General features: G+C 40.7%; 1 protein-coding gene across 2 annotated transcripts; it reads left to right on the top strand.

The window, feature by feature from the left end:
- The first annotated feature begins 307 nt into the window (after positions 1–307).
- LOC308091524 (B-cadherin) lies at positions 308–13,830 on the top strand. Of its 2 annotated transcripts, none has more exons than XM_080437185.1 (15): positions 308–882; positions 1,326–1,424; positions 1,829–1,954; positions 2,085–2,240; positions 2,804–2,945; positions 3,387–3,514; positions 4,502–4,630; positions 5,489–5,674; positions 6,124–6,368; positions 6,784–6,926; positions 8,780–9,004; positions 9,462–9,686; positions 10,115–10,242; positions 12,340–12,483; positions 13,000–13,830. In XM_080437185.1, the coding sequence occupies exons 1-15, from the start codon at positions 733–735 to the stop codon at positions 13,267–13,269; spliced, it is 2,496 nt and encodes an 831-aa protein (XP_080293311.1). In that variant the 5' UTR covers positions 308–732; the 3' UTR covers positions 13,270–13,830. The 2 variants fall into 2 exon arrangements, with proteins under 2 accessions (XP_080293311.1, XP_080293310.1); XM_080437184.1 differs by having other exon boundaries at positions 3,387–3,559.
- Positions 13,831–14,280: the final 450 nt, after the last annotated feature.

The following is a 14,280-nucleotide window of genomic DNA, read 5'->3' as shown; positions in this document are numbered from 1 at the left end:
ACCTGTGTATTTTCAGAAACCTTGAATAAAACATTCAAGACATACAAAACTATTTCAGTCTTTTTTCAAAGTGTATGAGATGCAAATCTACAAAAGAAATATATTTTCCATTGTGCAATAAGTTAAACCATCATTAATCCAATCCTACCACATCACTCATATGCCCTGTTCTTCCCACCTCTTTACCGCTAACTGGTCTAGAACCTGTTTGAAACATTAGCATTCTATTTGCCGAGTGTCATATGAGCCTGTCCTGATACCCAAGTGTTTTGTAAACAGGTTACCGTCTTCTGTGAGGAAAATTCACCTGACTGGCACTCTTAGCCCTACCACAGAACATGTATCAGACATTTTTTTAAAACTTTTGTTTTTCATTAACAAAAATAAGTTTTTTTTTTGCAAAGAAAATGTGTCGCAGGCATTGGCACAATTTTTAAAAGGTGAGATGCACTTAATTCCAAAGCAGTGACCATGTACTTACACAGTAAACATGCACCTGCATGTCTGTAGGAGCCTGCCCGAGGTCACCTCTACCACTTTGTTTTGCACCCAACTTTGCTCTGATACTATCAAACAAGGCTGTCGTCGATTTAGCATCAGCAGGAACCAAATTAGTCAACACCATCTACCTTTACCCACAGGCAGATACGGAACCCAAATACTTTTTTTAAAAGAACAGTTATTTGTATTCTTTGAGGAAGTGGCCCGGCTTGGATTAAGGACTCACTACTGATGATTGTTACTACCCTGACGATAAGCCTTGAGAAAGGAACGGCATATCCAGGTCACAGAAGAGCGTGGAAGACAATCCTTACATCTAGAAGGAACTTAGTTATTGTAAAGCGGGTGATGGGCAACCTGGGGCTACTAAGGCACATCCAGGTGAGTGCTGGAAGCGCAACAGACTTGGTGTGATTTCTGCAAAGAATCAGAAAAATACCCTGTAGATAAATGGTATACAACATTTGCCATTTATTATTCAACAGCACCATTTAACCACTTAAGCATAATATACTTGTTTTGTATGATTAATAGCAAAATATGACCGCCTATAATGACATGCACAACATAAGGGTTAAAGTGGTTAATTATACAGTGAGTTTTATTTCAGTTGAATTACCTCCAACAATCAGAATGAAACAAAATAATGTGGTGATGAGGTACACTGTAAAACCCTCAACTCTGACAAGGGTACAGTACAAAAAGACCCAAGACGTTGACCATTTCTGGCCAATTTGTACAGTACACTCAGGATTTTACTGTGTTATCTTGTTGGCTGCATCTTAAGAATATGATATAATGTAGGACTGATGTTTGCTTCTCAGTGTCTGGCTTTCCTGATGACAGCAGACATCTCCCCGTGCTGCTTGGACCAAAGTGCCACAAGTTCTAAAAATGAGGTCCCAAGGAGCAATATTGTAGAGGTACAAACATTGTTAAAAAAGTAATGAAATGTATTATATCTACTGTGTTGTAAAAATTACTTTCAAAATGTAAAACATTACACATTACTTCAGTTGAAAGTAATGGTACATTACAATATGACTTTCTATGTCAAGTAATTTGTTCAGAAAACACCTTCAAATGAAGCACAAAAAGGACTGGGCATACATAATAAAGGAACAGGGTAGGCTGAATGGACAGAACAATGACAAAATAATGGTAGTGAAGTAATGTGTTGAGTGCCTTACCCAATCATGTGTTCCTTATGAAAGGCATTGGCACTGTCCACACCATCACTTTTAAATTATGTTACTATTACATTTTGCCTAAGTATGGTACAGTACAGTATACACATGGAAACAACGTTTCTAATGTGGCCATCTAGGAACATCCCATCATGGAGTTCCGACGTTTTTCCAACGGTTTGATACGGATGAAGAGAGACTGGATTATTCCACCAAATAACATCCCGGAAAATGACAGAGGTCCATATCCCAAATTCATGGTGCAGGTAATGATGCTCACAATGAATTGCATGACACTGGCAGGATCATAGAAGGATTTTGAATTCATTCACACATTGTAGGTATTTTGTACTAACACATTGAATGACATATTTTTCTTGTTGAACAATGCTTTAGATCAAGTCAAACAATGCCAAAAAGGTGCCAATAATGTACAAGATCACAGGACCAGGAGTCGATGAGCCTCCAGAGGGCCTTTTTACGTTTAATTCACAAACAGGATCATTGTTTGTAACCAAGGCACTGGATAGAGAGAAACAGGATGAATACCAGGTCAGTTGACATCAAAGTAAGACTTAACTGATCCCTCATGGTCAAATTTGGTCATTTTAGTTGCCAATAAGTAGATAAATAATATAAAGATAAATGAAGATATAAAGCATATTAAGTAAAGGTCAAAATAGAATAGGCTACAAGGCAGCAATCTTATTCCACATCATTATAAATACATTTTAGAATAAACATATGTAAAGCGTGTCATGCAGTGAGTGTTCAAGTAAATACAATGTATCTACATGTACAGTGTGCACATACATTCACACTATTAAGGGTATCTGTATCAAAAAAAGCACTAGGCAAGAGCAAGGTGTATAGGAAAACTAAGAAAACAAAAGGCAGATCAACGTAGACTCCTACACACTTTGAATGCAGAAAGATATTGATAGGGAAACGTTTTGATTGTTAGACCTTCATTAGGTTATTGTATATGACCTGAAGGAGGTCGAACGGCTGAATCATTGTTCCTTTTTGCATTTGAAAACAGTGTGTGGAGGGTTTCTTCATCCACGTACAGTCACTGTACTATCATACTATCTCCATATGTGTGATTTTTACAGCTCTGGGCACATGCCCTGAGTGAGGGAATAAATGTTGAGGAGCCCACAATGCTCATCATCAGAGTCATCGACCAGAACGACAACCGTCCAGAGTTCCCACATCAGTCCTTACTTGGCAGGGTGAACGAGGCCTGTGCCATCGGTGAGACACTGCATCCAACTGCACATAATCTCCAGCTGTGACCAGTGTTAATCATGATAATCCATGGGGTGCCCGCTGGCATAGCAATCCACGCACATACCATATACGCTGGTAATCCAGCTTTACACCGTGTCGTGAGTTCGACTCCCAATCCCGACGACCTTTGCTGTGTGTCACCCCCAATCTCTCTCCTCATTTCCTGTCAGCCTACTGTCCTGTCAAATAAAAGCCCCCAAAAATATCTTTAAAAAATCAAGATAATTCATGAACCCAAACGTCAATATTCATCATGTTTTCATATTGTCACGTTTTCTCTAAAACTACCCCCCCCACACACACACACACACACACACACACACACACACACACACACACACACACACACACACACACACACACACACATACGCACACATTACATTCTTTTTGCTTTCGCCCCTAGATCATTCCGTCATGAGTGTCAAGGCTATGGATCGTGATGACCCTAACACAGAAAACGCCATTGTCCGTTATCGTATTCAAGCTCAGGTCCCCACTGTGCCCCAGACAGACATGTTCGCCATAAACCCTGTGAGTGGCATCATCAGTGTGGTGGCAGCTGGACTGGACAGAGAGGTGGCGTAGAACTTCATTTTATTAATTGTTGTTTTGCTTAGAAAATATCTTACACTGTTATTTAGTCACACTTTCAGTGTACGTATTTTGTTTACATGTATTATTGTGCTTTAACCACTTTAAACCTGGCATCCCTATTTTCTGCATGCCATTATAGGAAACTCATTATCTTTCAAATCACATCTGAGCTTGTAGACCACCCATTTTTTAATAGCCGAAATATAAAATAGGGCCTAATTAGTTATTGTATGTTTTGTATTACTGTAATTTTCTGAATCTGCAAAGTAACTAATACAATAATAATAAACAAAAGAGTCTCAATGGAAAATATTAAGCTAAAATTTCAGCTGTCCAAAAAAACCGAAAGTTATTCAAGCCCAATGTCAAAAAGAAAGCAAACTCCAACTCTGTCTATGCAATTATGGCAAGACAGCCTACTCTTACCACCAGTCCAACTCTTCCTCACAGTCCGTCCTCATTAGAAACCCTTAACCCAGAAAATGTTTCACAATGGAAATAAAATCCATCCAGTGGATATCCAAACGATCCAAATAGAATGAACTTGGGAAAAGTCCCCTTCTTGCTTCTACAGTAGTCTCACCCTGTTCACATTCACCCTGGACTGTCAGAGTCACACTCTCCAGTAGCCCCTTTCGGAACCCTGTATACCTTTTTTGTATTTGGGACCGCCATCCCAAATACAAAACAAAGGTAACCTATACAGGGTTCCGAAAGGGGCTAACTCTCCATGTGTCCCAAACTGTCTGACTGGCAATCAACTCAAACCCCAATATCACTGCCCAACTCACAGACTGTACTGCACACCAGCCATAACATGAACATGAAATAACACAAGGTTACAGGTTGAAAATGGGTGAAGTGGTCCTTTCAGTACAGTACCTGAGTAAACGTACTTAGCTATTTTACACCACTGTCTGTTAGACCCACCCGGAGTACAAGTTGGTCATAGAGGCTGCTGACATGGAGGGGTCGGGGCTGAGCGCTTCCTGCACCGTTATCATCACTGTTACTGACAGCAACGATCACGCCCCACAATTTATACATCCATCAGTAAGTACAACTACGTAGTCTTATCATAATTTACACTGCCTTGATTATATTTTTTTCTACTTGTTCTATAGCTTCCTGTAATTAAATGTGTGTGCTGCACTACTGTATGAGAGGCACTGTTCAATTACATTTTAATAGTTAACTTCCCACTGGCACACAGAAACATCTTGATGAAAGTAGGTAGCTGATATACTGCACCTTTACTTTAGCGCTAGGTATACTCTTAGTTGCTTGTTTTAGAAGAGAATGCACTTAATACTTCTGGTAATTAGTAGTTTTGTTCCCTACCTATGTTGAATGCACTTATTGTAAGTCGCTTTGGATAAAAGCGTCTGCTAAATGACCGTAATGCAGGGCCGGATCTAGGCATGGGCAAGGGGGGGCAATGCCCCCCCAAATGCCCTGACTGCCCCCCCAAAAAAAAATCTAAAAAAAGAAAAACATTTTTTTTTTTTTTTTTATTATTATTATGGGGGGGCTTGTGAAAGTTACATTTATGTCATGATATGAAATGTGAGCTTACCATAATCAAAATAATCCTTAACCATATTCCATCATGTATCATTGCACTATTCAAATAATCCTCTGCCCTGATTTTCCATGGGCAGTCTACTCCTAAACAATAGGAAGCAGTATTACACAAACAGTCGGAAAAAACGCAAAAAAACTGCATTTCTTAATGCCCCCCCAATTCATAATTTCTGTATCCGGCCCTGCCGTAATGTAATGTAATGTAATGAAATGTAATGAAAAAAAACGAAGAAAAAAAAATGCAAACTAATGTTATAACCTTTACCATTACCTCAAAATGTCTGCTGTGAAGAGGGTCCATTATATCTGGTTTGGTATTTCCTGTAGATATCTACATCAGTCCCTGAGAATTCGGCAGGCGTGGAAGTGGCAAAGCTCACTGTTAATGACTTTGATGAGCTTGGGTCCCCCAACGCCAACACCAAATACTCCATTGTCAAAGGAAACCGTGGCGCTCTCTTCAACATCAGAACAGGCCCCAGTAAAATGGAGGGAATCCTCACAGCAGCCAAGGTGGGCATCAGTCCATAGGCTAATCTCTTTGATAGTTATTCACTGCGTAACATAACGTAGCGTAACGTAACATAGTGTAACATAACATAACATATTCACCAGAGGAAATTTTGTGTCCAGCATTAGAAAGTAGAATAGGCCTACATAAATCAATAATGATAAACAACTACAAAGGCTAAATCTCCTACACCCATCTGTACTGCTTACCACTGTCATCCATTTCCTAGGACTTAGGTCCTCTTGCCAGTTCAGTGTTTTATTGTTTTTATCTGTGTTTATTTTACATTTCTGTGGTTTGTTTTTATCATGCTATTCTATTCACTGATCTTATGTTGTAGTTGTATCTCTTATGGTTATCATGCTGCTCTTTTACCTTGTTCTGTAAAGCACTTTGTAACTATGTTTGGGAAAGTGCTGTACAAATAAATTCATTATCATTATCGTGAAAGGCGCTGGACTTTGAGAGTGTTGCGGTCTTCACCTTGATGGTGGTGGTGGAGAACGAGGTGGCGTTCACCGGGCCTGTGACCACCTCCACAGCCACGGTCACGGTGAGGGTGGAGGACCAGAACGAGCCCCCAGTCTTCAACCCGGCAGAGATTCATGTACTGGTGTCAGAGGACCTGCCTGTAGGGAGCACTGTGAGCACATGCAGGGCAGAGGACCCAGACACAGCCAGGAGGCAGACAGTTGGGTACTATGCACTCATAAACACACCTATTCACTCACACACACGCACACGCACACGCACGCGCACACGCACACGTTCAAATGCATGCAGACACTGTCAAGGCAATCATTTGAAATTAAGCATAATGCATTGTTGCTCAATGAGTTAATGACTGTGTAGTATAATATACATAAACAATTCCCTATTCTTACATAATTATTATGTAAGAATAGGGAATTGTTTTTGTAATTAGCAGTAGATGACAATGATTTTTACATTACTTTTCTGCATAATTATTGACCCGCTATATAATGGTGTTGCATGTTTCTGTAGTTCTAATCAGATTGGTTGCTCCCTCCTCTCTCTCTCTCTCTCTCTCTCTCTCTCTCTCTCTCTCTCTCTCTCTCTCTCTCTCTCTCTCTCTCTCTCTCTCTTTCAGATATAAGCTGAGAGGTGATATGGCCAAGTGGCTGAGCATTAATAAAGAGTCGGGACTGGTCAAAACTCAAATCACCATGGACAGAGAATCAATCTTTGTAAAGAATGGCAAATACACAGTTCTAATTTTGGCATCTGATAATGGTAACAGTTACTGAATCAACAGAATAGATTCTCATTATTCTTGTTTAGAACTGCTCTGAATTTTGATATATTATATTATATTGTCTCTGCCAGGCTGAAGGCTGGGCCTTTTGATGATGTTTTCACTTGTGTGTGTGTGTGTGTGTGTGTGTGTGTGTGTGTGTGTGTGTGTGTGTGTGTGTGTGTGTGTGTGTGTGCTGTGCGCGTGTGCGTGTGCGTGTGCGTGTGCGTGTGCGTGTGCGTGTGCGTGTGCGTGTGCGTGTGCGTGTGCGTGTGTGTGTGTGTGTGTGTGTGCGTGCGTGCGTGCGTGCGTGTGTGTGCACCCTTTTAGACATAACTACAGCAACGGCAACACATGGAGCTTCTACATCAGTGGTTCTCAACTTGTGGGTCGGGATCCCCGGGGGGGTCCCCACATGATTTTGTGGGGCTACCCAGATGACAGTGAAGTGACAATTTAAGGACTTTTAAGACCTTTTTAATACCAAAAAAAAAGAAAGAAAGAAAAAGACCATTACTGCATCAAAAACAATCAACAAACTATACTATAAAAACTGGTAAAACATTGGCCAAATTGTCAAATAATAAAAGAAAGAGGCAAATGTTTTGAAAACAGACGATCTACAAGCTCACAACGCCTCTTTTTTTTGTATATTAATTTGTATTGATTTTTTCATAAGACAAGACACAACAGGACAAACAAACAAACACCAGACTATAATGTGTAAGCATGAGTAATTAACCTATCTCAATGAGGTAATATATAGGCAGACAGAGTACAACAGACCACAATATACAATTGGACACATTAACAATCGAGCTTGTAAAAAAGAAACAGAGCAGTCACACAGAGTCGAGATGAGTCACGACAGGACCCCATATATATTCAAATGTTGCCAGACTGTCCGGTTTGTTGCAACGAAGCCTCTCCAGGTGTATCAAAGATACAAATTCATTGAGCCATCTGGTAAAGCAAGGAGCGGTGGCGGTTTTCCACTCTGTTAGAATAATTATCTTTGCTACTAGTGTGCCAAGCATAAGAGTCTGCTGGACAGAATACGGCAGATCAAGAGAGGCCTCTGAGCAACCGAACAATGCAGTTAGTGCATCAGGTTCGATGTCAAAACCATATACTGTTTGCTGTACCAAGCGAAAATGTTTTGCCAAAATAAAACAATCCTTGGGCAAGACCAGAAAGTGTGACCCAACGTGCCCTTGGAGATGTTGCATCTGTCACAAGTATCGGAAACAGTTGGATACATTTTATTCATCTTGACCTTAGAGTAATGTAATCTGTGCATGACCTTGAACTGGACAAGCTGCAATCTGGCATTGACTGAGCCCGAGTGAATCCTCTTCAAACCCTCGCTCCAGATCTCATCAGACAGTTCCACACCAATATCAGCCTCCCATGAGGTCTTGATATGAGTTGTTGATGGAATAGATAATTTAGAAAACAATGAGACAAATTTGGATATTAAGTGTTTAGAATTAGGATGCTGTTTCATTACAGCATAAAAACAGTGTTCCTGAGGTATGTTTTCAAAATTATTTTTACTTATTTTGAGCTCACAACGCCTCTTAATGCAAGGCGTTGTGAGCTTGTAGATCTGCTATTTTCACAATATTTATCTGTGGAACCGAGTCAAACTAAATGTAATGCCTCAACTCCTACAATTCCAAGTGCTTGTCAGGGTGGGGGGTCCCCACTTCCAATATGATTATTTTGGGGGGTCGCAGCCTGAAAAGGTTGAGAACCACTGGTCTACATGGTCACTCCTTGCATCTCTCTCTGGGTAATAGCGTCAACTAAATGGCTAAAACACATCAAAGCCACCCATCCTGTCTTCCAGATACGGTGCCAGCCACGGGCACGGGGACTCTGGTGGTGACTCTGTGGGACGTGAACGATAACGCTCCTCTGATCAGGCAGAGGAAGGTCAGCCTGTGCAGCGTGGACCCCGCTCCTGTCCTGCTGGACATCATGGACAAGGACGGGCCTGGGAATACCGGGCCGTACACTGTGGAGCTTCAGGGACAGCACCGAGCCAACTGGACCATTAGCACCAACACCACAAGTAAGAGAATACCTTTCATTCATAGGTATAGATTGTGAACCACGCCACTCCATCATTCATGACCCATAATATGCCCTAATCCTAATCTGTAGCGCTCTCTACCGCAGCAGTTCTGAAACTTTTTTTATTTCAAGGACCCCATGACCGTAGCTTGGTATGCATTAGGCCACGGACACCCATAACTCGGACAGTGTACAAATGGAATCAAATGGGCCCTTTGGAGTCCAGTTACAGACCTATAAGGGTCCATTTGGTTCCTAACTATCCAACATTTAGCTGGGAATCCCCTCAAGGACCCCTGGGCGTCTGCAGACCCCACTTTGAGAACCACTGCTCTACCGTAACATAGGGTCGAAGCCAACATGACAAAAATATGTTTACTTCTGCTAGAGTTGTTGCATTCATTAGGTATCTATATTCATATATGTCTCTCTTCTCCTCCTGTCTCCTCTCACAGGGGATGAAGCAGCACTGGTACCTAAGCGAGCGCTGTCTCCTGGGGATTATAGTGTGGTGATGCGAATCTACGACGCCCAGATGCTCTTCCAGGACAGCACACTGGAGGTGGAGGTGTGCCAATGTCAAGGAGCCCTCAGCACCTGCTTCATTCCACACCCAGAACCCCGGGCACACGTTCCTTCAGTCACAACTGGAGTTTTGGGAGCCATATTTGCAGTCCTGTGTATGTCACCCCATAAAATAAAGCAAATCTCTGCCCCCTGGTGGAGATTTGCCCTCCAATGAGGGCTCCTTTCTAGGTTGTGGGCAGTGGTGGACAGTAATTAAGTACATTTACTTGAGTACTGTACTTGACAACATTTTTGGAGTCTTGAGACCCAAACTTACAAAAATATATTATGAATTAACCACTTCAGCACCTTCCCAAATATAGTGAAATAGCCGATCTACGGTGCAACACGTTGTGAGCTTGTAGATGTACTATTTTCACAATATTTGAACATTTCACATTCAGAACATATTTTTACGATTTTTGCGGGAACATTTTCAATTCAGTAATGCACTGAAAAAGAAAATGTACTCTGTAATTTGCACTTTTGATTAGTTGTGTTGCCTATTTACTTACAGTATACTTTAAACTGTCCACCACAGTGCTGCTCCTGCTGCTGCTCCTGTGGCTGGGTAGCAGACGCTCTGTGAAAGCACTCCCTCTGCTGGAGGACGTGGACAGAGGCAACATCTTCTACTACCATGAGGAAGGAGGAGGGGAAGAGGACCAGGTGTGTCTCAATACATACTCAATAAATCATGTATTTTCGTGGGGAAAACATTTAGAGTTGTTGCTGTCATCAACAGCACATAGGAAGAATATTTTTTGCCACATCCAAACTGTATTTTGAAATACACAATTTCTTATCCAGTTTTTGTTCATTTTGAAACATAATGTGAAACACAGATGTTTATTCTGGTGTCTGGGGACGAGCACAGTAAGACCCGGAGCATTCATTTAACTCCAAGAGATTAAGAAAACTGTCCCATACTGTTTCATTCCGCCACACATTCCACACAGAGGTAAATTAACACTCCAGATTTCATTTCATTTCATTTCAAACCTTTATTTATTCTCGAAAGACATTGAGGTTGCCCTCATTTGCAGTGTCGTCGAGATACAGCATAGTACAACATCAATACAACATCAATAATCATATCAATGACATTCAGAACAAAAACAAAATTAAAAACAGTTACAGACATTTGTGGGTAGATCTGCAATCAAAGATTTAAATTGACCATATGTTATGGGCGAACTGATCTTAAATTTCAGCTGCAGGTCATTCCACGTAGTTGGGGCATTAACGCAAAAGGCTGTTTTCCCAAATTCAGTCCTTACCCTAGGGACTTTCAGCGTCAGCCAGTCATTTGAGCGTGTCCCATGCGCTCCAGGATTCCATTCTATCAATGAATTAATATATAATGGCAAAGTCCCATCAATTGCCTTAAAAATAAATAGGTACCAATGTTTGTTTCGCCTGTCAGCCAAGGATGGCCAACCTACTCTGTCATATAGGATGCAGTGATGGGTCCTAAAATGTTCACCAGAAATGTAGCGCAGGGCAGAGTGGTAAACTGAATCTAAAACCTTGAGGGTAGAAGGGGAAGCATTCCTATAAATGACATCACCATAGTCCAAAACAGGGAGAACAACAGCTTCAATTACTCTTTTTCTACAGGTCATTGGGAAACTAGCTTTATTCCTGTAGAAGAAGCCAATCTTTTGTCTGAGCTTGCAGGCAAGATTGTCTAAATGATATTTAAAAGTTAATTTTTCGTCAAGCCAAATTCCAAGATATTTATATTCAGTAACCCTTTCTATGATGGTTCCATTTGAGGTAGTAATATGTAGGCTATTATAATCTATTTCCTGGCCCTAGAGAATAAAATGTATTTCGTTTTTCCTTCATTAAGTACAAGTTTCAGCTCTTTAAGGGAATCCTGAAACACATTAAATGACAACTGCAATTTTTCAGTTGCCAGTTGGACAGACTCAGCAATGCAATAAAGAATGGTGTCGTCTGCATAAAAATGGGCTTGGCAGCCACCAAGAGACAAAGCTATGTTGTTTATATATAAAGTAAATAAAACAGGGCCCAGAATTGACCCTTGAGGGACGCCTTTGGAGATTGGCAAGAACCCTGATTGGGCTCTCCCAGCTTTCACGCACTGGGATCTCTCAGTCAGATAGCTCTGAAACCAAGTGCAGGTATCTCCATCAAACCCAGTGCTGTGTAGTATATTTAAGAGTAGTGAATGATCAACTGTGTCAAAGGCTTTAGATAAATCTATGAATAGTGCAGCACAATGTTTTCTTTTATCTACAGCAGAAGCAATATCATTTATAATTAGGGTAGTGGCAGTGATTGTACTGTGCTTGGCTCTAAAACCCGACTGAAGTGGGGTTAATACAGAATTGTTTGATACAAATATTTTAAGCTGCTTATTTACCAATGACTCCAGAGTTTTCGCTAAGCAGGAAAGCTTGGAAATTGGCCGATAATTATTTGGGTCACTTCCAACTCCACCTTTGTGTAGTGGTGAGATATGGGCCATTTTCCAAATATTTGGAACAATACATGTAGACACAGAGAGATTAAAAATATGTGTTATATGCTCTGAAATTAATGGAGCAGCTAATTTAAGGAAAAATTTGACTGTGTGGAGAGGGGATCAAAACATTATATGTCTTTAGTGTGACTAAGGTGTGATTATTTTCAATTAGATATATTCTGCAAGGGAAAGCCTTATTCAAAATTTTGAATTAGGCTTGTTTTGAATTGATTTGAGCTGTGAATGTGTGTGTTTGTTCCTCTCTACAACAGAAGTATGACCTGAGTCAGCTCCACAGAGGACTGGACAACCGCCCAGTGGTTTTCTACACTGATGTGGTTCCTGCAGCCCAGACCCACTCCCTCTATCGCTTACAACCACAGGAGAATGAGGACATTGGCAACTTTATTAAGGATGTGTGTAGTATCATAATATACAGAAGTATTAATTTATTATCCACTTGTGTTAAAAGTAAAAGTAGCAATACCACAATATAAAAAGACTCTGTTACAAGTAAAAGGCCTGTGTTCAAAATGTTACTTGAGTAAAAGTACAAAAGTATTGGCATCAAAGTACCAAAATTAAAAGTACTAAAAATGTTTGAAAATATGATGCGACGCGTTGCAAACTTGTAGATCGGCTATTTTCAAATAGCCTATGTATAAAGTGGTTAATGTAGGTTTTATAATAAAATCATTTATATCTAAGTAACTAGTAACTAAAGTTTTCAAATAAGTGTAGTGGAGTTAAAGTACGATTTTTGCATGTAGTGGATGTAGTGGAGTTGAAGTAAAAGTACTGAAAATTGGAAATACTCCGGTAAAGTAAAAAATACCTCAAAATTGTACTTAAGTACAGTAAATGTACATACAGTAGTTGCTTTACACCATTGTGTAACGGTATATATATGAAACCCCTGTCGACCCCTGTAGAACCTGCGTGCGGCTGACAGTGACCCCTCGGCTCCTCCCTATGACTGTCTGCTGGTGTTCGACTACGAGGGCGCGGGGTCAGACGCCGGCTCCACCGCCGGCTCTCTCAGCTCTCTCAACTCCTCCGGCTCAGAGGGGGAGCGGGTCTTCCACAGTCTGGCCCTCTGGGGGCCTCTTTTCTCCAGGCTGGCCGACCTGTTCGCTTCGTGGGCCGAGGACGACGACGACTCCGACGAAGACACACTGCCGGGGAAGACGGAATGGGTCTGACATGCATGTGCTGTATGTACTGTATGTATGGCCAGAGGTGGACAAAGTACTCAACCCCAGTGCTGGAGTCAAAGTATAGATACTCCTGGTCAAGTGAAAGTTATGAAAATGTGTACTTAAGTTAAAGCACTGGAGTATATGCTTTTAAAAACTACTCAAGTATTCAAAAGTACAAATTCAAAAGTAATTTTACTTTTTAATATCAATGCATTGCTGTATAAAAACTTTACATTTTCCCTAAAATCCAAAGATAGTGAAATTGAAATCTTCTATTTTCACTATATTTGAAATAGGGCTCAAGTGTTTAATTCACAATGTTGTTTTTCCCTTCATAGAAATAGTAGTGGAGTCAAAAGTGTAATATTTGTCTTTCAAATGTAGTGGAATGAAAGTCATCAAGTATCCTAAAAAACAAATACCCAAGTAAAGTGCAGATACTCAAAAATGTTACTTAATTACTGTCCACCACTGTGTATAGGATCAGGATCCGGACACGGAAATAAGACATTCATTCATTCATTCACACCGTTTTGAAGCTCATTCAAATCCACCATCTTGGAATTTCCGGTCCAGAATGTCACCGTAAAACAAATGCCATCAGGTGGAAGAGGCAATAAAGTTCTCTCAAATGTAGAAAAATTCTAATTAATTTCAAGATTTAGTTTGATGTTTTATAGACTACTAAAACGAACATAAACATGAATATGACATCCAGACGGTTTCTATCGAGAAAAAAAACATAGACAAATGATTACGTATTGTTGGGTGGTTTAGTGTGTGTGTGTGTGTGTGTGTGTGTGTGTGTGTGTGTGTGTGTGTGTGTGTGTGTGTGTGTGTGTGTGTGTGTGTGTGTGTGTGTGTGTGTGTGTGTGTGCACGACCGCACGTGTGTGTGTGTGTGTGTGTGTGTGTGTGTGTGTGTGTGTGTGTGTGTGTGTGTTACTTTTCACCTTTGTTATGTACTGTACGTACAGTAGAAAGAAACACGTTGACTTCAGGTGAACATACCGTG

The sequence above is a fragment of the Gymnoscopelus braueri genome (assembly GCF_963280865.1).
Source record: "Gymnoscopelus braueri genome assembly, chromosome: 9".
Lineage (NCBI taxonomy): Eukaryota > Metazoa > Chordata > Actinopteri > Myctophiformes > Myctophidae > Gymnoscopelus > Gymnoscopelus braueri.
Note: the sequence above shows the minus strand (reverse complement) of the source record. Positions and strands in the feature narration are given on the sequence as shown.